Source organism: Hyperolius riggenbachi, chromosome 6 (genome assembly GCF_040937935.1).
Source record: "Hyperolius riggenbachi isolate aHypRig1 chromosome 6, aHypRig1.pri, whole genome shotgun sequence".
NCBI classification, from domain to species: Eukaryota; Metazoa; Chordata; class Amphibia; order Anura; family Hyperoliidae; genus Hyperolius; species Hyperolius riggenbachi.
In genome coordinates, this window is record NC_090651.1 from 126,606,808 (window position 1) to 126,630,213 (window position 23,406).

Sequence of the window (23,406 nt, forward strand, 5' to 3'; positions counted from 1 at the left end):
AGTACTAGAGTGGCCTCAGCCTAAAGGCTTGAAAGCCATTCAGCGATTTTTGGGTTTTGCGAATTACTATCGCAAGTTCACCAAAAATGTCTCTACCATGGTAGCGTCCATTACTGATTTAACTTTAAAAAAATGCTGATTCTGTGAACTGGTCTACTAAAGCCTGTGAGGCCTTCTCTGAATTGAAAAGTCTTTTCTGTTCAGCTCCCATTCTTATCCACCCCAATATATCTTTGCCATTCATTGTGGAGGTGGATGCTTCAGAAGTGGGAGTTGGAGCAGTTCTGTCTCAATTCTCTGGGCAACCTGAGCGGATGCACCCATGTGCGTTCCGTTCTAAAAAGTTTTCTTCGGCCGAAAGAAACTATGATATAGGTAACAGGGAGTTATTAGCAGTAAAAATGGCCTTTGAAGAATGGAGGCACTGGTTGGGAGGGAGCATTGCATCCTATTACTGTGTATACCGACCATAAGAACCTAGAATACATAGAGCGAGCTAAGAGACTGAATCTAAGGCAGGCACGTTGGGCAATGTTTTTTTCACGTTTTAATTTAATAATCACGTATAAGCCTGGGTCTAAGAATACTAAAGCTGATGCCTTGTCCAGAAGCTTTGAGAATGATTACCTCTCACCCACTCCTCCGGAAAACATATTACCTTCCAGTCGAGTAATTGCTGCACTTCAGACAAATTAATTTCATGATGTTCATGCACTGCTACAACCTTATCAAGCTAATACTCCTATTGAGAAACCGCCTGAGTTAGACTATGTTCCGTTACAGTTTCGCCTTCAGATTCATCAGTTATATTCATGATCGCAAACTATGAGGTGAGACTAAAACCCTGGAGCTCCTGTCTCGGCATGTCTGGTGGTCTTCTCTTAGGAAAGACTGCAAAGCTTTCGTGGCAGCATGTACAGTTTGTGCCAGAAGTAAGGCCTCTCAGAATGCTCCTCGAGGTTATCTTACTCCCCTACCCATATCTTCCAGACCCTGGTCACACTTATCAATGAATTTCATAGTCGATTTGTCTCCTTCTGGTGGCAAGAAGGTGATCTGGGTTGTCATGGATCGTTTCAGTAAGATGGCACACTTCGTGCCTCTTGTTGCTTTGCCCTCAGCAAAAGACTTAGCTAAATTATTTGTGGCACACGTTTTTTGTTTACATGGAATTCCTGACAATATTGTATTCGATCGAGGTGTCCAGTTTGTGTCACATTTCTGGCGAGAATTCAGTGCTATTTTAGGTATCACTTTGTCCTATTCTTCTGGCTATGATCCAGAAACTAACGGGCAAACTGAACGAACCAATCAATCCCTGGAACAGTTCCTTCGATGTTTCGTCTCTGATTGCCAGGACACATGGCTTAATTTTCTTCCCTTCGCTGAGTTTGCTTTTAATAATCTTCCTAGCTCTTCTACTAAGATGTCACCATTTTTTATTGTCACCGGTCAGAATCCTAAATTTACGTGTTTCTTTTCTTCACCTTCTGTTTTTCCTGCATTGGAACAATGGAGTACTCATGTGCAGCATCTTTGGCCTCAGGTACAACAGAATCTGCAAGACGCAGTTGCCTGTCACAAACATTATGCCGATAGTAAACGTTCATGTGAATTCGAGTTTTCCCCAGGAGGATTGGTCTGGGTCTCCACCCGGAACATCCCATTACGTCAACCCTCGGCCAAATTAGGATCTAAGTTTATCGGCCCCTGCCCTATCCAGAAAAAGATCAACGATGTGGTTTACCGGGTGACACTGCCTCAAACCATCAAAGGGGGCAATTCTTTTCATGTATCATTGTTAAAACCTGCTGCTAATATATTATCATCTGCAGAACCGCCACCTCCTATTGAAGTGGATGGACAACCTGAATATGAGGTGGAAAAAATGCTTGATTCTAGGAAGATTCGTAATTCCTTACAGTACTTAGTGGATTGGAGGGGTTATGGTCCTGAGGAGAGATGTTGGGTTCCTGCCCGTCAGATCCATGCTGATCAATTAATTCAGGAATTTCATCAGGAGCATCCTGATAGGCCTGGTAGATAGTGTTCGGTGACCACTCCTTGGGAATAGGGGGGGAGGGGTAATGTAACAACTTTACCTGTCCGTGGCAGGTCCCGAAACATTCCTCGCGGCGTCTCCAGCGGGACTCGCTCTGGCGCGGGGTCCTCTGTGTCTTCTTCTCATCCTGGCGTCTCCAGCACAGCCGCCGGAAGTCAGGGGGCACGCGTGCGCAGTCTCTCTGGTCGCGCGCGCGGGCCAAAGCGGGTTTTACAAGTTAAGGAGGCGTGTCTGAGCCAGACCATCCTCCGGTGGGTTGGGCTCATTCCCTCTTCAGATAGTAGTATGTTAGGTCAGACGAGTCAGTCACTCGCTGGCCTTGATACTAATCAGTACGCTGGTTCCTGGCTTAGCAAGCTAGCTTCTTAAGATACATTTATATATTGTGTAGACGCACAATATATATGTACTCCAGTCAGTCATTCTTGTCATATTTTGTAGTTATTTAAGTCATTATTTTGTAAATTTCTGAAAATCATATACTGTTTATTTATCTGTGTACCGACTTTTGCCTGCCTTTTGACTCCGCTTTTGCCTAACGATTCTGTACCTCAACACATTTGTAGCCTGGTATGAACTATGCTTCATCAGCGCGCTCTTATCCAGGTTATGTTTGCAAGCCAGTCTTGGGGGATTAGCGTTCTTCCATAATTCTGCTATCAGTTTTTTCACAGTTCTGCATGTAATTACAATTGGTCTATTTACTAGTGAGCTAAATGTGGCAGGGCATATTGCGAAGAGAGCTGAGAACTGGTAAAATTGTGTCATAATTTTGCATCGATTGGAGAAATGCAGTGATCTCCCCACTGCTTTTTGGCCATGGTCTGAGACAAGGGAGCAAAGTTATTATTAAAAAAAAAGAGAGAGAGTTGAAAATGCAAATTGTAAGATCACATTCTTAAACCAAAAAATGCCAAAAAGTTATTTATAAAAAATGCAATGAACACATCTCCAGTACCAAATCCCATATTTACTGTAGAATACTATTTTGGCCACATTGAAACTGTGCACAGCTGCAGTAATAGGTGTCAGATCAGCAATGCAAGTGTACTGTAGTGGTCCAGAAGCTGGATACTGAATAGACAGTGACAGATGCTGCATGCAGTGTTCAAGAACTGTGATCATCTGTCATGACTCAAGAATCTATGTGCAACTAGCAATCCTGCAAGAATTCCAGTAGAATACATGAAGAGGAGTGTGTTCAGGTGAAAGGTTTGGTTTAGGGTTATCAGGGTAGTATCAGTTAAGAAGGAGTTAAGGTTAAATCATTATATTGTTGGTGATTTGTACTTTTAAGCAGTCCAATGCCTCATACACACATACAAGGACTGTTGCCCAGAAGGGATTGTTACTCGATTACTTGGCCGACATGGCAGGGCCAAGACTGTACAGTCTAGCAACATGTTTTGCTGGTGTGTGTGTGTGTGTGTGTGTGTATATGTATGTAGGGGGGGACAGAGGGCCAATAGAGCAGCGCGGGAGTGTCATTATGTGGCGAGCAGGGTGAGTAAGGGTTGGGAGAACAATACTCTTGGATGGCTATCATGTTTCACTACCGAAAATAGATTGTACTGGTAAATCAATAAATATCGCACTTTGCTATGAAGCCTGACCATATATGTACACAAAGGAAATTATGTGAATCATATCCCTGTTTGTAGGCCTCAGTGGGGGGCCTCTTGTTTCACAAGCAGGGGTTTGCTTATTTACAAACAATAAAACTTGTGCTATAGTCCTCAATTCTTTCTAGCATGCAGCAATTACATTGGGAGTCTATTGTATACACATTACAAGGGTCTTTGCTGATCCCCCCCATACATATATCATGAGGTGTAGCTATCTTGCAAGTACACTTTCTATAGACAAATGAATACACCTAGTTGCTTTACCAGAAGTGTAACCGACTAATGCACATCAGATAATGCTTGGTACACCTAGACACTCGAGATGGCATGTAAAGAAACTCATGTTGCAGCCATTCATTGGTGTCTCTTAAGGTGTATTATCCCCATAGGGGATATAGGTGTGTATTTTTGCCTTCACAGAAGGTAGCTGGGTAATAGTATATGATTCAAAGAAACGTGCATATGGTGAGACATAGATTGTGTAACAATAGGGTGCCACTCAACGATCGTTTCACCCCAATCCGGGGCGTCGTCAGGAGTATATAGTGCACAGTTATTTACAGCATTTACAACAAATAAATCCCCCCACTAAGCAGCAAAAATGTCCCCAGCAATACAGCCCATATGCACGTTCCTTTGAATCATATACTATTACCCAGCTACCTTCTGTGAAGGCAAAAATACACACCTATATCCCCTATGGGGATAATACACCTTAAGAGACATCAATGAATGGCTGCAGCACGAGTTTCTTTACAAGCCATCTCGAGTGTCTAGGTGTACCAAGCATTATCTGATGTGCATTAGTCGGTTACACTTCTGGTAAAGCAACTAGGGGCATTCAATTGTCTATAGAAAGTGTACTTGCAAGATAGCTACACCTCATAATTTATGTATGGGGGGGGGGATCAGCAAAGACCCTTGTAATGTGTATACAATAGACTCCCAATGTAATTGCTGCATGCTAGAAACAATTGATGACTATAAGCACAAGTTTTATTGTTTGTAAATAAGCAAACCCCTGCTTGTGAAACAAGAGGCCTCCACTGAGGCCTACAAACAGGGATAGGATTCACATAATTTTCTTTGTGTACATATATGGATGGCTATCAGCCAGATCAATCCACCAGGCTGTACCCATGCCAGATCCTTAGCAGGGGCGGTTGTTATTGCCCACCTCAGCCAAGTTTCATCTAGTATTGGCCAATCACTGACCACCTTTATTACCTCCATGTAGTATGGGGGCCAACAGATTTTGGATACTGTGAACAGATTGTGTAGGTAAACTCCTCATACTGCATGGGTTGGTAAAATTGGGCAATCATTGGCCAATCAAAGTTGGATGTGTGTGTCAATGATTGGCCAATTTTACCAATTCAACATAGTTACAACTAATATTCTGCAAATCATAACCATGTCCTTGTAATGTAATTTTCTATGACTAGACCTCTCTTGTAGAAAACACTTACATTGCCCATGCTTCCTGACACATCGAGCACCAGAGTCAGCACCCTCTCTGAATACTGCAGCAGTGTGAAGGTCGGCTCAGGAATAGTAAGCGAAGGTTGTGGAAGACTGGAGCTTATATCGCTGGAGTCCATGATCACATCCCATGTACTGCGATAATTACATCGTTGGTTTTGAAGGTTTGGAGCATCTGTATTATGATTGTTTCCATTACAGAACTCTGTTACCTGAAATGGAAAACATAATCTTAATCAATTGCAACTGGAAACATAATTCATTCTCAGTGGTGTACCTAGGGCATCTGACACCCAGTGCTGGGTTTTAAATGACCCCCCCCCCCCCAAAACAAAAATGAGCGAGGTTGGCATGCTGGCATGTAATGCTAGGTACAGTTGCCCCCAGTGTAGGTAGTCTGGATTAGATGCCCCAGTATAGCTAGCCTGGAATAGTTGCCCACTGTATAGGTAGCCTGGAATATTTGCCCACAGTATAGGTTGCCTGGAATAGTTGCCCACAGTATAGCTATCCTGGAAAAGTTGCCCCCCAGTATAGGTAGCCTGGAATAGGTTCCCACAGTATAGGTAGCCTGGAATAGTTGCCCGCTGTATAGGTAGCCTGGAATAGTTGCCCCTCGTATAGGTAGCCTGGAATAGTTGCCCGCTGTATAGGTAGCCTGGAATAGTTTCCCCTCGTATAGGTAGCCTGGAATAGTTGCCCCCCAGTATAGGTAGCCTGGAATAGTTGCCCTCCTCAGTATAGGTAGCCTGGAATAGTTGCCCCCCAGTAAGTAACCTGAAATAGTTGCCCCCAGTATAGCTAGCCTGGAATAGTTGCTTGCAGTATAGATAGACTGGAATAGTTCCCCCCCAGTTTAGGTAGCCTGTAATAGTTGCCCCCCTCATGATAGGTAGCCTGGAATAGTTGCCTCCCAGTATGTAACCTGGAATAGATGCCCCAGTATAGCTAACCTGGAATAGTTGCCCCCAGTATAGGTAGCCTGTAATAGTTGCCCCCAGTACAAGTAGCGTGGAATAGTTACCATAGTATAGTTAGCCTGGTATAGTTGCCCACAGTATAGGTAGCCTGGAATAGTTGCCTGCAGTATAGGTAACTTGGCATAGTTGCCCCCAGTATAGGTAGCCTGGAAAAGTTACCCCCAGTATAGGTAGCTTGGTATAGTATTACCCCCAATATAGATAGTCTGAAATAGGTGCAGCCAGTGCAGATAGCCAGGAATAGGTAGCCAGGTATAGGTACAGCCAGTATAGATAGCCAGGAATAGGTGTAGCTAGGTGTAGGTAAAGCCAGTATAGATACCCAGAAATAGGTAGCCAGGTATAGGTAAAACCAGCATAGATAGCCCGGAATAGGTGTAGCCAGGTATAGGTAGAGCCAGTATCGATAGCCAGAAATAGGTAGCCAGGTATAGGTACAACCAGCATAGATAGCCCGGAATAGGTGTAGCCAGGTATAGGTACAGCCAGTATCGATAGCCTGGAATAGGTAGCCAGGTATGGGTACAGCCAGTATAGATATCCAGGAATAGGTGTAGCCAGGTTTATGTACAGCCAGTATAGATAGATAAGAATAGGTACAGCCAGGAATAGGTAGCCAGGTATAGGTGCAGCCAGAATAGATAGCCAGGAATAGGTACAGCCAGGAATAGGTAGCCATTGTACAGGACCACTTGCACAGGTCCTGGATGGACGGTACATTTCTCTTGCCTATATTGTTTAGTCTCAGTGAATCCCGTCTGTATGTGGAAATGAGTCCAGGATTTTTGATTAGCAACCAAGGTTGCTATCTTTGATAGCAGTTTAGGGCTTGACTCAGTAGTGAGAAGGATGGAATGGGTGGGCCGCTCACTCCATCCGGATATAGACCAGATTTTTCTACCTGCCCAGCAGGAAGGCAGGTGATAAGTTAGGTGCAGACCTGTGCACTCTGGCTGAGTGTGTGCAGCAGTGAGCTGCAAGCCTGTGTGTGTGCAGCAGGACTTATCATATCGATATCTGGAGTAATATTCCCATCTTTCTGTGAGGAAACAAGGCTGGACTGTGCAGGATTTGTGGACTTTCTTTTCCTGTGGACTATACTCTAGCTGTAGACATTTGGATGCTCTCATGTGGCTGAAGTAAGCCTATTTTACTTAGAAATTTGATGCTGATTCATGAATCCTGTTTGTTTTGAGCATTCAGTAAATGAACTGTACTTCGAACTGACCGTCTCCTGCTGGCTGTGAGTCCCAGCCCCCCTGAATATCACACTATGTATAGGTACAGCCAGGAATAGGTACAACCAGGAATCGGTAGTCAGGTATAGGTACAGCCAGTATAGATAGCTGGGAATAGGTAGCCAGGTATAGGTACAGCCAGAATAGATAGCCAGGAATAGGTGTAGCCAGGTATAGTTGCAGCCAGCATAGATAGCTAGGAACAGGTAAAGCCAGGAATAGGTAGCCAGATATAGGTACAACCAGGAATACCAGGAATAGATCGTCGCCCCCCTCCTACCCCCCTCCCCACCGCCTTATCTTACCTGCTGCCACCCGGTCCCCTCCTTGTCCTCTATGCCTCCTGGTCCCCCTCTGGTGGCTGATACATTGCACCGCATATCAGATGTGACATGATGGTAGTGAGCAAGTAGCGTTGCCTAGTAACACCAGCCACATACAAGAAGTTACATATATTTACTTCCGGTATGTGGCTGGCATTAGTAGGCAATGCTGCTTGCTTGCCGCCAGCCTGTCACCGCTGATATGCGGTGCCAAGTATCAGCCGCTAGTGGGGGACCAGGAGGCAGAGAAGGCAAGGAGGGGAGGGGGAGGCAGAGAGAATGGTAAAGTGGCGCAGGGGGGAAGGGGTGCAGGTGACCCAGCGGGTTCTGGGCAGTGGTAACCTGACTGTCACCCCCCCAGCTTGCTGGGGGGGGGGCAGACCGCTTCTGGTGCCATCCCCTTAAGATGCCACAGATCATTCTATATTTTTTTTTAGAAAACTTTGAATAGTCATTAGGAAAATGGAAGCGTATCTTTACAGTAAGTCTCTATTACTCCTTCTCATAGTTAAGGTGCCCATACATCAGGCAACTTGGTTGGCAATTGACCATCTGATTTTATTCTTATAATCGAAAAAGAGCATGCCTGATTGACGATGCAACCAATTTTGGGCTGAAATTGATTATATGCATCGATCAGCCGTGCTGCAAGATGTAGGACTGACATGCTCAATCACATGTGTGGTGGTAACCAGGGGACTTTATCAGGACAAGAGAGGAACCCGCTGCCCCCACTAGTGTAAAATGTGCCCCATGCAGTGTACTTGACCTGTCAGTGTCCACCACTGGCTCCATGCTCTGTCCTCCGTCACACACATGCCCACGTTATGCAGGCACTCATGTGGGGCACATATATGTGGACGGAGGACAGAGCACTGAGCCAACGGTGGACACTGACAGGTAAAGTATACTGCACGGGGCACCAGGGGGTACATTTTACATTAGGGAAGTGCTGCAACAGCGAATGCGTTGTCACAAGCTCAATTCTCAAGGGATTTAATGCTGAAATCGATTGCGAATTGGCCTGTGGTGTATGGGCAGACAACAGATCTCTCTCCAATAAGATTCTCCGATCAGCAGGCGCATTTTGTGAAGCAGATGCTGCAATAATATTTTAGCAATAACTGAAATTTGCACAAATATTGATGTTTTTTTTTCCATCATATGCAGCTGTTTGGTGAAGATAGAACCAGTCAGGCATGTAATAGTGTCCCCATTAGTGCTTCACTCTGTGTGCTACCATTTCACCAATCAGCGCCTCTTTGTACATGAGGGGTGAGTTTTCAGAGGCAATTAAACATATAATTAGCAATGGCAACCCAGATGATGACAAGGGCACTGAATGCCCAGGAAGCCATGGTCAGTCAGTGCCTACTACAAACCATCTATAGAAGTGATTATTACCAGCATATGACCAATAGAGAGCTAATACTGTGGCTGAGGGAGGGCCCCTCTCGCCCAAGGGCCCCAATGCGGTCGCAACCTCTGCACCCCCTATTGCTACGCCACTGACCAGGAGGCCGATGTGGTCACGGAACGAGTCCAGGGGGCTGGAAGAAGCCCCAGGTAAGTTAAAATCATTTTTAATTTTTACTTGAGTATTCAGAAAGAGTTTAATTACGCAATGGTTTTAGACAAAAATTGCCGCATTTTGTGGGTTGCGGCTCACTTCCTCAGGCCATAACTCATGCCAAAAAACAATAAATAATGAGCCAATTTTTGAGTGCCTCAAGAGGACGAAGACTGAACTGCATAAACTTTGCTGGAGTTATGTCTGTTGATTACCTGTTTTACAGCTGAGAGTACAAATTATTTGTTTACCCTTCAATTTACTTTAAGGCATACTGGTTTGATGCCTTGAATAATTTGGACTCTGAAAAGGAAGAGAGGTTTCCAGAACAAGACAAGATGCTTGGTAGCAAGTGAAAAAATCCTGCATAATCAAAATACTGATTTTCTAGACTATAGCTGTAAAGAAAAACATGCACAGAATGGTAGATATCATACTTACATCAGTCAGTGCCTGCATATACATTAACGACTCCGAGACTGGTTGACTTTTATCAGGGACAAACACACAGCCTTCTTCATATAGGCCACCAGAGTCGAAATTACATGGATCATACGTACATCCATCACACCTTTGTATTATGTTGACACCAAATATGTCTGCAGAGCATCTGCCACAGAAAGAGAAGCTTGTCAAGAATAAGAAGCATGCTGCAAGTGCCTTATACAATAGCTACATCTATCCCCTCAAAGGTAAGTTATTTTGTTCACTAGTAACTGTAGTCCACAATGAGAACGTACAGTTGCCCTGTAGTGAGAAGAATATGGATGTGGCCATATTTACTTTCCTTTAAACTATTCTAGTTGCATGGCTTCATCACTGATCATTTCAGCTCGCAGTGTCTGAATCATACACTTGCAGAAAACAAACTTTAACCCTTTCCACACCAGCAGTCTCTGGCCCTTTAAAGGACTACTGTTGCGAAAATCTTAAAATTTAAAATACATGTAAACACATACAAATAAAAAGCATGTTTCTCCCAGAGTAAAATGAGCCATAAATTACTTTTCTCCTATTTTGCTGTCACTTACAGTAGGTAGTAAAAATCTGTAATTACTGACAGGTTTTGGGCTAGTCCATCTCTCCATAGAGTATTCTCAGCATGGCCTTTATTCATTATAAAGACACTTGGAAAAGATTTATAAAAAGATGCTGGCCAACCCGTGTTCACTGCACACTTTTTTGACAGTTGGACGGAGCAGCTGCCATTCAAGTGCTTTTTAAAATAAAGAAATCCCTGAGAATCCTCCATGAAGAGATGGGCTAGTCCAAAACCTGTTGGTTCTGTCAGATTTCTACTACTTACTGTAAGTGACAGCAACATAGGAGAAAAGTAATTTGTGGCTCATTTTACTCTGGAAGAAACATATATTTTATCTGTATATGTCTACATATATTTTAAATGTTAAAATTTTCACAACAGTTGTTCTTTAATCTCCTTGCCGGTTATCCCGAGCTCAGCTCGGGGTAACCTGCGCAGGAGGATATCTCAGGCCCCGCTGGGCCGATTTGCATAATTTTTTTTGTTACAAGCAGCTAGCACTTTGCTAGCTGCTTGTAACTTCCGATTGCCGCCGCTCGCCGCAATCCGCCGCGCCGAGTCGCTCCCCCCCGCCCCAGAGCCCTGCGCTGCCTGGTCAATCAGTGCCAGGCAGCGCTGAGGGGCGGATCGGGATTCCCTATGACATCATGACGTCGGTGATGTCATCCCGCCCCGTCGCCATGGCGACCGGGGAAGCCCTGCAGGAAATCCCGTTCTCAACGGGATTTCCTGCATACTCTGATCGCCGAAGGCGATCGGAGTGGGTGGGGGGATGCCGCCGCTTAGCGGCTATCATGTAGCGAGCCCAGGGCTCGCTACATGATAGCCGCTGAGCGGCGGCATCCCCCCACCTGATTTAAAAAACATGATTTAAAAAAATCAAAAATTAAAAAAAAGTGCGGCGCTGCCTCCTTGCCGGATTTTTTAGACCGGCAAGGAGGTTAAGAACCAGAGACTGCTGGTTTGAAAAACCAGTGCTTACCGACATCATGCCGCACTGACCTGCCGCTACCGCTATTCACGGCGTTCTCCCATAGCTGTAGCTCCCTTACTCTGTCGTCCCTATAATGGCCGAGCTCCCTGAGCCAGTCAGGAGCCGATTTCAATGTCAGCCAATTGTCTCACAGTGATCACGGGGTCAGGAGCCAATGAAATCGGCTCTTGACCGGCTCAGGGAGCTCTGCCGTCATACCGATGGCAGAGCGAGGAGGCTGCAGTGGCGAGAGAGTGGCGTGATTAGCGGCAGCGGCGGGAGCATGCGGGGGCGCGTAATTGATTAAAATCTATACCCTGGCAGTAATAACAGGTTCCCAACAGGACGTAGATTTAATCAGCATAGTCCATAAGCAGATAAACAGAATGACTAACTTGCGTACTCATTCTGATTCTGTGCCTGGAATAGATTAAAAGGAAATAAAAATGGCAGCATCCGTTTCCTTTTAACTACAGTGTCACTTTAAAGTGAACCCGAAGTTAGAGTGATTAGTGTTGATCGAACAGTGCTCGGCACTGTTTGTTATTCCCCAAACATTCGCAGGTTCGGGCACACAGCCGAACACTGCACGGTGCTCGGCCGCGGTGTTCGTTCTCCTCCCCTCGCTTATTGGCGCCTTTGCAGGCAGCCAATAGGCGACGACTATGCTTTTTCCACAGCTATGGTCACACAGCCTAGCTGGCTGTGACCATAGCTGTGATTGGCCGAGCGAGTCACGTGTTCGGGTATATAAATACCAGAACGCACGGCTGGCTCCACCATTCACATTGGGGTTTAGCTTGGGGTAGGTAGGAGACAGAGCTAGCGGTTAGGTGCCAGCATGGCAAGCCACAGTGCCCCAGCCTCACCACCACTGCCAGCAGCAGCCACAGTGCCCCAGCCTCATCACTGCCAGCAGGCACTGCCCATTTTTTTGTTGCCAGGTCAGCCACAGAGCCCCTGCCTCACCACTGCCAGCAGCCACTGTGCCCATTTTTTTTGTTGCCAGCCACAGTGCACCTGCCTCACCACTGCCAGCAGCCACCGTGCCCATCATATTTGGTCCCAGGCCAACCACTGTCAGTGTGTTTTTGCCAGGACACTGAGGGCAGCCTTTTTCCTGCTGCCAGCTGCGAAAACTTTTGCCCATCATAAAAAACAGTTTAGTGAAATTTTTTTTTTCAACATTGAAATTTTATTAAAGAACAAGTGTACATACAAATATGATAATATACAGGGTCATTGGTATCCGTCTCGATAAAACATGTAAGCGAAATACAGATGAAAATATAAGGTTTTAAAGTCTGAAATCCACGGTGTCACCAGAGAATAGTAACGTTTAAAGAGAGTCTGAAGCGAGAATAGATCTCGCTTCAGACCTCATATATAGCAGGGGCACGTGTGCCCCTGCTAAAACGCTGCTATCCCGCGGCTTAACAAGGGTCCCTGTCCCCCCAAATCCCCTCCGTAATGCAGGGGAGCGCTTCCGCATTGGGGCAGGGCTAACCGCCGCAGCCCTGCCCCACGCGCGTCTGTCAGCGCGTATCTCCGCCTCTCCCCCGCCCCTTTCAGTCTTCCTTCACTGAGAGGGGCGGGGGAGAGGAGGGGTGCGCGTCTGATAGACGCGCTGAGAGGCAGGGCTGCAGCCGTTAGCCCTGCCTCTAGGAAGCATATTCTACGACCAACCTTTGCGACCAACTTTTGCGGGGGTGGGTTGGGGGGTCAGGGACCCTCGTTTAGCCGCGGGATAGCTGCGTTTTAGCAGGGGCACACGTGCCCCTGCTATAAATGAGAGCTGAAGCGAGATTTAGTCTCGCTTCAGTGTCTCTTTAATATACTAGATCATAGGAAGAAAAGAGTAAGCTTCAACCTCCATAACATAACAGGTAAGATCATATCTGGGAGAATTTATCGGCCCAGGGTGACCAGATCTTGTCAAACCGATCCTCATCATCATATAGAGTAGCTGTAATCTTTTCCATCCAGTAATATTCATTAATTTTGTGTTTCAGAGCTGCTTTTGGTATAGTGGCGGATTTCCACTCCTTGGCAATAATAGCTTTAGCTGCATTGCAGAAGTGTACCAATAATTTGTTATTGAATTTAGTGAGAAGAAGATCAGATTTGCCAAAAAGGGCAACCCATGGGTCGAGAGCAACATTTATACCCAAAACTGAGGAGGCTAGGTGGAAGCATGCCTTCCAGAAATCCTCTACCGCAGGACAGAACCACCAGTTTAGTGAATTTTAACGGTTGCTTTGTGTTGTTAAAAAAACAGTACTTTCAGTGCCAGTTGTGAAAACAAACAAAAAAATTTTTTATTGCATTTTACGGTTGCTTACTGTTGTATAAAAAAATCAGTACTGTCCGTTCCAGCTGGGAAAAGTTGTGCCCATAAAAAAAACAAAGTTTATTGAATTTTACTCTCTCTTATTGTTGAAAAAAAAAACAGTGCTTTTAGTGCCAGCTGGAAACAGTTGTGTCCATAAAAAACACAGTTTATTGAATTTTACTCTTGCTTATTGTTGAAAGAAAAACAGTACTTTCAGTGCCAGCTGGGAACAGTTGTGCCCATAAAAAAACAGTTTATTGAATTTTACTCTTGCTTATTGTTGAAAAATAACCCAGTGCTTTCAGTGCCAGCCAGGAACAGTTGTGCCCATAAAAAACACAGTTTATTGAGTTTTACTCTTGCTTATTGTTGAAAAAAAAACAGTACTTTCAGTGCCAGCTGGGAACAGTTGTTCCCATAAAAAAAACACAGTTTATTGAATTTTACTCTTGCTTATTGATGAAAAAAAAAAACAGTACTTTCAGTGCCAGCTGGGAACAGTTGTGCCCATAAAAAACACAGTTTATTGAATTTTACTCTTGCTTACTGTTGAAAAAAAACAGTACTTTCAGTGCCAGCTGGGAACAGTTGTGCCCATAAAAACACAGTTTATTGAATTTTACTCTTGTTTAGTGTTGTATAAAAAAGCAGTACTTTCAGGGCTAGCTGGGAAAACTTGTGCCCATAATACAAAAAAAAAGTTTTTCATTTGTCTTTGTGACAAGTAACAACTACTATGAAGAAATCCAGTGAAAGAGGGAGGCCGGCACTCATCCATAGTATTAATGCTCTTTATTGAGTATCCATAGATACAGGCTGTCACACTAAGTGAGACGTTTCGGGATGTTTCCCTTTATCAAGCAAGTGGCAGTCTGAATACATTCACATACCAACAAGTATTTATACATGTGCCCACTATCTTATGGACCAATTATTTGCCAATAACTGTCTAATCCAATCACATGTCTTGTATATACCAGTGGACCTGATAGAGAACTAATAAAAAGAGAACAGGCCTATGGGAGACAAGAATGCTCACCTGTCACGTCTTGGTCGCCATTGCCAGCCTCCCCCTACCAACCACGAACACTCAGAGCCTACTGCGATCAACTCCACCCATAGGAGGCGGGCGGAATGTCCGCATTGGAGCGCTGACAGCGTCGGAACCTCGTGTCCAGCCGAGCCAATCACGGCTGGCCACTTGCAGGAACCGCCGTGTCGGGCATAGACTTGGTGCTGTCACCATTGGCCAAATATTTGGACTATCTACAATGCCCTTATGTCTTTGCACAGAAATCTTATCTTAGGGACACAGCTAATTTTTTAGATACAATTGCTCCCATTAATAGTATTCCAAACAGCCTGCTGGTCACCATGGACATTGAAAGCCTCTACACCTCCATCCCTCATGGGGGTGTGGAGGCTGTACGTCACACTTTATTTATTGCATCAGATTTCACTGATAAGCAAATTGAATTTTTGGTTGACTTACTCTGTATTGTTTTAACATGCAACTATTTTGTGTTTAATGACCGTTTCTTTCTACAGGGGGTCGAACGTGGCCCCGTCAATTGCAAATTATATATATATGAACGTCTATGAAGAAAGTTTTGTATATACCAATCCAATGTTTCATAAATACGCCAAAATTTGGCTTAGATATATTGACGACATATTTTGCGTGTGAGTGGGACCACGTTTGACCCTAGATGAATTCATTACATACTTACACCAACAAAATGAATCTATTCGACGTACGGTACATTGTGACACCAAGAGTGTCAGTTTTCTTTACACCATGGTGTCCCTATGGGAAGGTAGGGGAAGTGGTGTTTCCCCTGACGGTTCATGTAGAGGCCGTGTTTGCGCACCAAAGAAAACGCACTCAATACTGCCCATTTTGTACGGGCAAAAAACAATCCTCAATAACACACAAGAACGGAACTAGGTAGTTAATTGGTTGACCACTCAAGCGTCCAGCAGCAGGTTAAGCACCCGCCCATCCTTGTCAGGCACAAGGTCCTATGCCAGTTACAAGGAGCCAGTGGGCACAAATGTGTCACAACTGGCAGCTACACCATGCACACAACGGCCACATACCAAGTCCGACCAATTCTTCCACGACACAATGGGATATTCGCAGGACCTATTCTCCCCCCCCCCTCCCCTTCCCCAGATGTGCAACCTTGCATCTGTGAAAGGTCAATGGAACAGCCACAAATCTTGTGTCTGGATTCACAAGCAGTGAATGCTGAAAATGCACCAATTACTGAAAGGCAAAGCGAGGACGAAGACACCCAAATCTCGCGATGTGCGCAGGAATTTGAATTGCAGGAGGTCTGCTAAGATGAGGAAGATATGGGATTGAGGTGCGCAGAGGTTGTCTTAAGGAGCTGTACTCCAGTGCACACACATGAGATAGAGAGAAGAGGAGATTACGGATGATGAGCTCACAGATCCAACATGGGAAGAAGGCCATCAGGAACCTGGTTTTGATGTCCTCAGTGTGTGCCACAGTTTCTAATGGGTGATTAAAGACATTGGAAAACAACTTTACAACATGTATGATACTTTCTTCAGTAAAGTATCAAAAATGCATAATACCTAGTGGCTTCAGGCTTGAAAGGTATAACAGAATAGTAAGGTGTTTCTAAGCTGTACTCATCAAAGACTCCCCATCGGAGATGTGCCCATTCATGGACAAACGCCCTGCCTGCAAAAATCATAAAAAATAATTACCATGGTCATATTTTTCAATACAGTGTTACACAGCATGTGATATTACAGGGTCTGTCTACAACAATGGCTTTTAGCTGATTCAAACACTCTATAAATTAGAGAGGGATCTATTGCCACACCTTGCACAATGATTTCCAATAGATTTCAGCATGAAATCTACTGAAAATTGTCCTTGTACCACCGTCGACTGCCGTTCCACTCCTGAAGGTGTAAAGTGCCCCTCCCACTCTGTGCTTGTACTGAGTGTTTTAAAGTCTCACCTCTCCAATGGTGTGGCTCCTGGCCTCCTCCAGTGTCCACCGTCACTGAGTCATGTAGAACAGGCGCTTGTGGTGACGGCGGTCACCGGAGGAGGCCAGGAGTCTCGCCGTCAGAGAGCTGAAACCTACTGAGCACTTGAGGAGACACAGGTCAGGGGTTTGTCAGATCCATTGATGGCCGCAATACTGCAAAGTACATGATCAAGCACTTGCAGCTGAGATTTTTCTGGCATTCCCAATTGATCCATTCAACTGATTTTGGACAGAAATCGAATGAAAGATGGATTGGGCGGCCATTCTTTTCGGATTTGATAAACCTATCAAATTGGAAGGTCGATCAGGCCACTATATTGAGTGATGTATGAAGTGAACAGATATAGTTCAATTGTCTAGACCTGATAAATAAAGCACCATTATTCCAGTATTATAAACAATGGACTCATCCTCTTAACAGCTTGTGTACTGAACACTCTTTGTGTTGACGGTTCTCTCCAAGACAGTTGAAGAGACACTGTCCTCTGTGTCTGTCTTGATCTCCAGGACTCAATGCATTGTCACTGGTCGTACTTATGCTTTTAATTTTACAATTCTACTGACTTACCCCAGCTGCATCACCCTGCTGAAAATGTTATTGTCATAATGAGAAAATATTACAAACTACAGTCTGCCTTGATTCAAAGAAAGTAAAATAACACCACCATTAAGTCAGCAGTGAATGCCTGTTTACCTCGTTGTCCGTACACTGAAAGCAGTGTATCGTTTGTCATAAAATTAGGCGTGAAATGAATATATTTGCCTGGACTCCCACAGCCTTCATATTGTTGCGTATAAGGATCATCTCCAAATTTAAGGTAAGGTTCCGCGATGATTATATCTGCCTGGGATTATAAATGATTGTAAGCAGCAGTAATCAAGTATCAACAACTGTACACTTTGCACAAGATAGTACAATTCAAAAAAGCATTTGCTATCAAGCAAGATGGGGATTAGTGATGGGAATTCCGGCTCTTCTCGGAGAATCGGCTCTTCTGAATCGGCTCCCATTAAAGAGCCGACTCTTACGGCTCTCAATCGGCTCCCTATTAAATATCAATAGACACCGCTCAGAATCGGAGTAAAAGCCCCGCCCCTGTCTCCATGACAACTTCAGACTGCTTCTCTGACTTGGGCAATCTCTCTTGCCACTGCTCTGCTCCGCCCCATACACTCGTACAAGCTGCAACTACAGGACTACATCTCCCAGCATGCCTCAGCGCCCTTTATTACACAGCAAATCAGAGCTGTGTGGGGCGGCTGAGGCATCGGCTCTTTCAAAACAGAACCGGCTCTTGTCGTTCGCAGCAAAGAGCCGGCTCTTAGAGCCGGCACGTTTGCGAACGACCCATCACTAATGGGGATCCCATCTGTACCCTTACTGACAAGGGCGCCTCTAGCCATTTTGTTACTGCAGACGAGAAAACCTGTGGCGCCCCCATGGCGCCTCCCCATGAAAATAATCGTAATGCGGCAGCGTTTCACCAGGAAATGACCGTAATGCGGCAATGTTTAACCAGAAAATAATTGTAATGTGGCAGCATTTCACCAGAAATTAACAGAAAATACATGTAAGAAAGAAAATACATGTAAGGAAGAAGGCACACAGGGGGACATAGGGAGGCACAGGGGGACAGAAGGAAGCATGAGGGTCAGAAGAAGTCACAAAGGAGGACAGAAGGAGTCACACAGGTGGACAGAATGAGGCACAATGGGGACAATAGGAGGCACAATGGGGAGAAGAATGAGACACAAAGGAGGACAGAAGGAGGCTCAGGAGGACAGGAAGAGGTACATAGTGGGGCAGTGGGAGGTACAGGGGGACAGAAGAAGGCATGAGGGCCAGAAGGTGGCACAAAAGAGGGCAGAAGGAGGCACAGGGGGACTGAAGGAGGCAAAATATGGAGCAGAAGGAGGCACAATAGGGACAGATTGAGGCGCCAAAGGAGGCACAGGGGGACAAAAGGAGGAACAAAGGGGACAGAAAGAGGCGCAATGGGAGACAGAAAAAAGCACAAAGGGGGCAGAAGGAAGCACAGGGAGTCAGTAGGAGGCACAAATAGGAACAGAAGGAGGCACAAAAGGGGGACAGAAGACGGCAGAGGGGGATGTAAGGAGGCACAGGCAGAGAGAAAGAGGCAGAGGGGGACAGAAAAAGCCACAGGGAGACAGAAGGAGGCACAAAGGGAGACAGAAAGAGGCAGAGTGGGACATAAGGAGGAACAGGGGGCACAGGTAGCACAACGTGACAAAGGCAAAGGGGACATAAGGAGGCACAGGGGGATAGGAGGAGGCAAAGGGGGACTGAAGGAGGCACATGGAGACAGGAGGCACAAAGGGAGACTGAAGGACAAACATGGCATAAGGGACTGAAGAGGGCACAATGAGACAGAAGGAGGCACAAAAGGGACAGAAGGAGGCACAAAGGGATAAAGAAGGATGCACAAGGCACAGAGGTGGCACCTTCCTGCAACTTACGCTAAGTATATGCAGCAGAAGCAAGAAATAGAACACCCGCGGGGCTTAGTCCAGGGGCAGGGTTTAATGTGGGGTGGGGCTTAATCCAGCAACATGACGTCCCCAGGACCAATGGCACTCCAGGCAATGGCCTGTACTGCCTATGCCTAGAGGCGCCCCTGCTTACTGAATTAGGCCTGGTTTCTTAGCCGGTGTGCATCTTGCAGGCATTTGCAGTGATGTGAGCACACAGCTGAATTGCTTAGCTGTGCCATGCATGGTTATAGGGATTCGGGCGCCTGCTGCAAAAAAATGCAGCATGCCATCCACAATCGCACCAAGGTGCAATTTAGTCGACAAACATTGAAACAGATGGACAGCATATCCACGCCCGAATTTCCTGTAGGGAAATGCTGCAGATTCAGCCCAATTAGAAACAGGACCTTAGAGAAGTGGACCAACAACAAGGGCTTTCCCTAATTTTAATGCTCGTCTGCAAACTGTGCTTTCAATTTTTTTTTTAATTTTTCTTTTGTTTAGCACTAAATTATTTTATTTATTTTATTGGAAATTTATAAAAATCGCAATCGAATGTTGTATTTTCTTTGGAGTAAAAACCTGTTTGACTGGTAAATTTTGTACTGTTGTAGTAGACCAGCCTTAATATTACAGAGGCCAAGGAAACTGACTTTGTGACTGGTGAATGAGGGCGTTAAAAATTTCTGTCTAACCCTCAAAGGTTTTTTACAAATATACAGCCTGTAGCGTGGATCGGGGGGTTGGCCCTAGAGCTGCGCAGCCGCACTCGCGGCTATGCGGACTGCGCAGCAGCGGCCAGCTCATGTGGCCATGTTTGTAGAGGCAGGAGAGCCCGGGCCGTGAGGTCGGGAGCAGGCCTGGGGGGACTATTGAGCGGCGGGGACCCGGCGGAACGGCACGGAGGGCGCGGACGGCGTCCTCCGTGCCTTAAAATATGATGCAGGTATTTTTTTTTTTTTATTTGGCCTCGGAAGTCCTTTACTGCCGCCGCCGCCCCCAGTCACTGCACATGCGCGCGCACCCGCCGAGCGCAACTGCCCGCCCACCCACCTCGCTCCCTGGTCTCTCCAGCAGCCCGTTACTGCGCACAAGCGCAGTAAAACAATACCAGGGACACAGGGACACTTGGAGTTTATTGTATAGGATATATTGAAATATAGATTATATTTTTCTGTTTTTTTTTTTTTTTTTGTCCGGTCCATAATTAAAAGCCCCTATGTAGTAAAGTAAAAGTAATTTTCCCTCGTAAAATATAGATTAAAAAAGCTGAGTCCCTAAGGCAACTATTATTTTTTTTTTAAAACTAAGTGTTGGGGGGGGGGCTTTGGTAATGTAAGTTATTATTTTTATTAGTATTGTGTAAGTATGTATGTGCCTGCATGTGCAATTTTACTTTTTGGCCACAAGATGGCGCTAGTGAACACTTTCCCATTATAGGAAGTGTTCACTTTTTTTTCTACATTTAAATACACTGTGACTGTTTCCTGTTTTATGGATGGACGTGGCCACTGATCGCAGTCACGTCCATTCATTCCAGGCGTTGCTATTGGGTAGAGGACTGCTCGGTCCACATCCCCAATCGCTGAACACGGAATCCCAACGGAAATGGTAGCGGGTGAAAATTTAGCTGTAAAAAAAAAACAAATTGAGTCCTCCACATCAATTCCCTCACAATGACTGATGAGGAACAGAATTTCAGTGGTAGCTCATATCGTGACTGGGGTGGGTAGTAAGTGGTGGGTCAGCTGTGTCTCCCATCTCAGAATACAGTGCAGCTAAGGAACAGTTAGCTGGGCAGGAGGGGCTCATGAAGTAGTGGGGGCCATGTGACCACCAATGGTTAAAGGTCATTCTTTATTTAAATTTAAATTTTTGATCTTTTGATGTTATTAAAGTGCACCTCTGGCATAGCCTAAAAAAATAATACATACCTAATGGAAATAGGAAATAAGTTATAATGTCCCTGCACTTTCTATTATTAAAAAGTGTCACCGCAGACCCTTATCAGCTAGGATCTGATGCACAAACACAAAACTGTAACACAAAAACTTCAAAAAAATACACACCATCCACTTTTAGTGATGGCTCAAACCTCCGATTTTCGGTTCGCGAACCTCGAACGTGAAACTTCACCAAAAGTTCGGTTCGCGCGAACGTTTGCGAACCGCAATAGACTTCAAAGGGGAGGCGAACTTTGAAAACTAGAAACATTTATGCTGGCCACAAAAGTGATGGAAAAGATGTTTCAAGGGGTCGAACACCTGGAGGGGGGCATGGCGGAGTGGGATACGCGGCAAAAGTCCTGGGGGAAAATCTAGATTTGACGCATAGTAGCATTTTAAAGGCAGAAATCACATTGCATGCTAAATTGGAGGCCTAAAGTGCTTTAAAACATCTTGCATGTGTATACATCAATCAGGGAGTGTAATTAGAGTACTGCTTCACACTGACAGACCAAACTCACTGTGTAATGCACCGCAAACAGCTGTTTATGTAGTGACAGCCGTGCTGGACTGGTGCGCACCATGGCGAGAGTGCAGGCGATGGCGGTTTTCCAGCCCATATGGTCACCGGGCTGAGGTAGCTCAATGACGGGACAACAGTGACTGTCCAGCTGATCGAATTTAGTCTGTCCACAATGAAGCAGCGACCTTATTATCTTGGGTGTGCCCCCCCCTCCCTCGAGACACTCATATAGCCGGTGGTCATTGCTTCATTGTGATACGCAAGCCCCTTCACCGCGGCAAGGTAACGATCACGAAGGGGAATTGACACATGTACATGCCTTTTGTCTTGTTGTTGCAGCTGCAGTGCAGCCAGAAAAATTAGGCAGGCATGTACACGCACCAGAAAAATTATCATAGTGGCCGCTGCTAGCTTAAAAATTCAGGAATCCGCCTGGAGTCCTGGACCCTGTTGGTGGTGGCGGAGAAGGCAGTCAAGCGGCCTGCAGGCAGAGATGCTGTGTGGGGAGCAACTTAGTCTTGGGGCAGGCAGTCACACGGCGTGCAGGCAGAGATGCTGTGTGGGGACTGACTTAGTCTTCGGGCGGGCAGTAGCCCTCCGGGATCCATGCCTCATTCATTTTGATAAAGGTGAGGTACTTTTTTGACTTAGGCGACTTCTCTTCTCAGTGACAATGCCTCCGGCTGCACTGAAGGTCCTTTCTGACAGGACGCTTGAGGCAGGGCAAGACAGAAATTGGATGGCAAATTGTGACAGCTCTGGCCACAGGTCAAGCCTGCGCACCCAGTAGTCCAAGGGTTCATCGCTGCTCACAGTGTCTACATGAACATTTAAGGCCAGGTAGTCGGCTACCTACCGGTTGAGGCGTTGGTGGAGGGTGGATCCGGAAGGGCTAAGGCGAGGTGTTGGACTAAAGAATGTCCGCATGTCCAACATCACCATGAGATCGCTAGAGTGTCCTGTCCTTGCCTGCATGGACATGGGAGAAGGATTACTGGCAGTGGTACCTTTATTCCGTTGTGCTGTGACATCACCCTTAAACGCACTGTAAAGCATAGTTGCCAGCTTGTTCTGCAAGTGCTGCATCCTTTCTGCCTTCAGGTGAGTTGGAAACATCTCTGCCACTTTGTGCTTATATACTGAAGGTCTAGTTGCTTGGCCACCCAGTACAGATCATTCCCCTTGAGTTTTTTATATGGGGGTCCCTCAACAGGCTTGACAGCATGAAAGACGCCATCTGCACAAAGTTGGATGCAGACATTCTATCCATTTCCTCTTGCTCTTCCTCAGTGATGTCAGCTAAGTTCTCCTCCTCCCCCCAGCCACGAACAATACCACAGGAAAGTTGAGCAGCACAAGCCCACTGCGACACTTGCTGCGGTTGTTCTTCCAGCTCCTCCTCCAAAACAACACCTTCCTCATCATCTGACTCCTCTTCCCCACACGACTTTTCCTCCTCCTCCTCCCCCCTTTGTGCTGCCGCAAGTGTTGAGGAAACATCTGGTTCTGCTGAGAATTGATCCCTCAACTCTTCCTCCTGTTCCTGTTCATGCTCCTCCACAGCTTGATCCACCACTCTAGGCACAACACGCTCCAGGAAGAAAGCAAATGGGATCAAGTCGCTGATGGTGCCTTCACTGCGACTCACCAGGTTTGTCACCTCCTCAAACGGCCACATGAGCCTGCAGGCATTTCGCATGAGTGTCCAGTACTTCGGCCAGAACATCCCTATCTCCCCAGAGCATGTCCTTTGACTGTAGTTGTAGAGATACTGTTTGACAGCTT

At 45.8% G+C, this 23,406-nt stretch overlaps 2 protein-coding genes across 7 annotated transcripts in view; one reads left to right on the top strand and one right to left on the bottom strand.

The window, feature by feature from the left end:
• Nucleotides 1–23,406, top strand: part of LOC137521088 (leukocyte tyrosine kinase receptor-like) — a 176,198-nt gene that overhangs the window by 136,907 nt on the left and 15,885 nt on the right. The window lies entirely within an intron of this gene.
• LOC137521086 (calcium-activated chloride channel regulator 4A-like) overlaps nucleotides 1–23,406 on the bottom strand; it is a 153,527-nt gene that overhangs the window by 100,048 nt on the left and 30,073 nt on the right. For both annotated transcript variants that reach the window (XM_068239867.1, XM_068239866.1), the window contains 4 exons: nucleotides 17,354–17,504; nucleotides 16,232–16,340; nucleotides 9,722–9,890; nucleotides 5,157–5,381 (listed from right to left, as the gene is read on the bottom strand). In XM_068239867.1, the coding sequence (XP_068095968.1) occupies nucleotides 5,157–5,381; nucleotides 9,722–9,890; nucleotides 16,232–16,340; nucleotides 17,354–17,504 (654 nt within the window). The remainder of the gene's footprint in view (nucleotides 1–5,156; nucleotides 5,382–9,721; nucleotides 9,891–16,231; nucleotides 16,341–17,353; nucleotides 17,505–23,406) is intronic.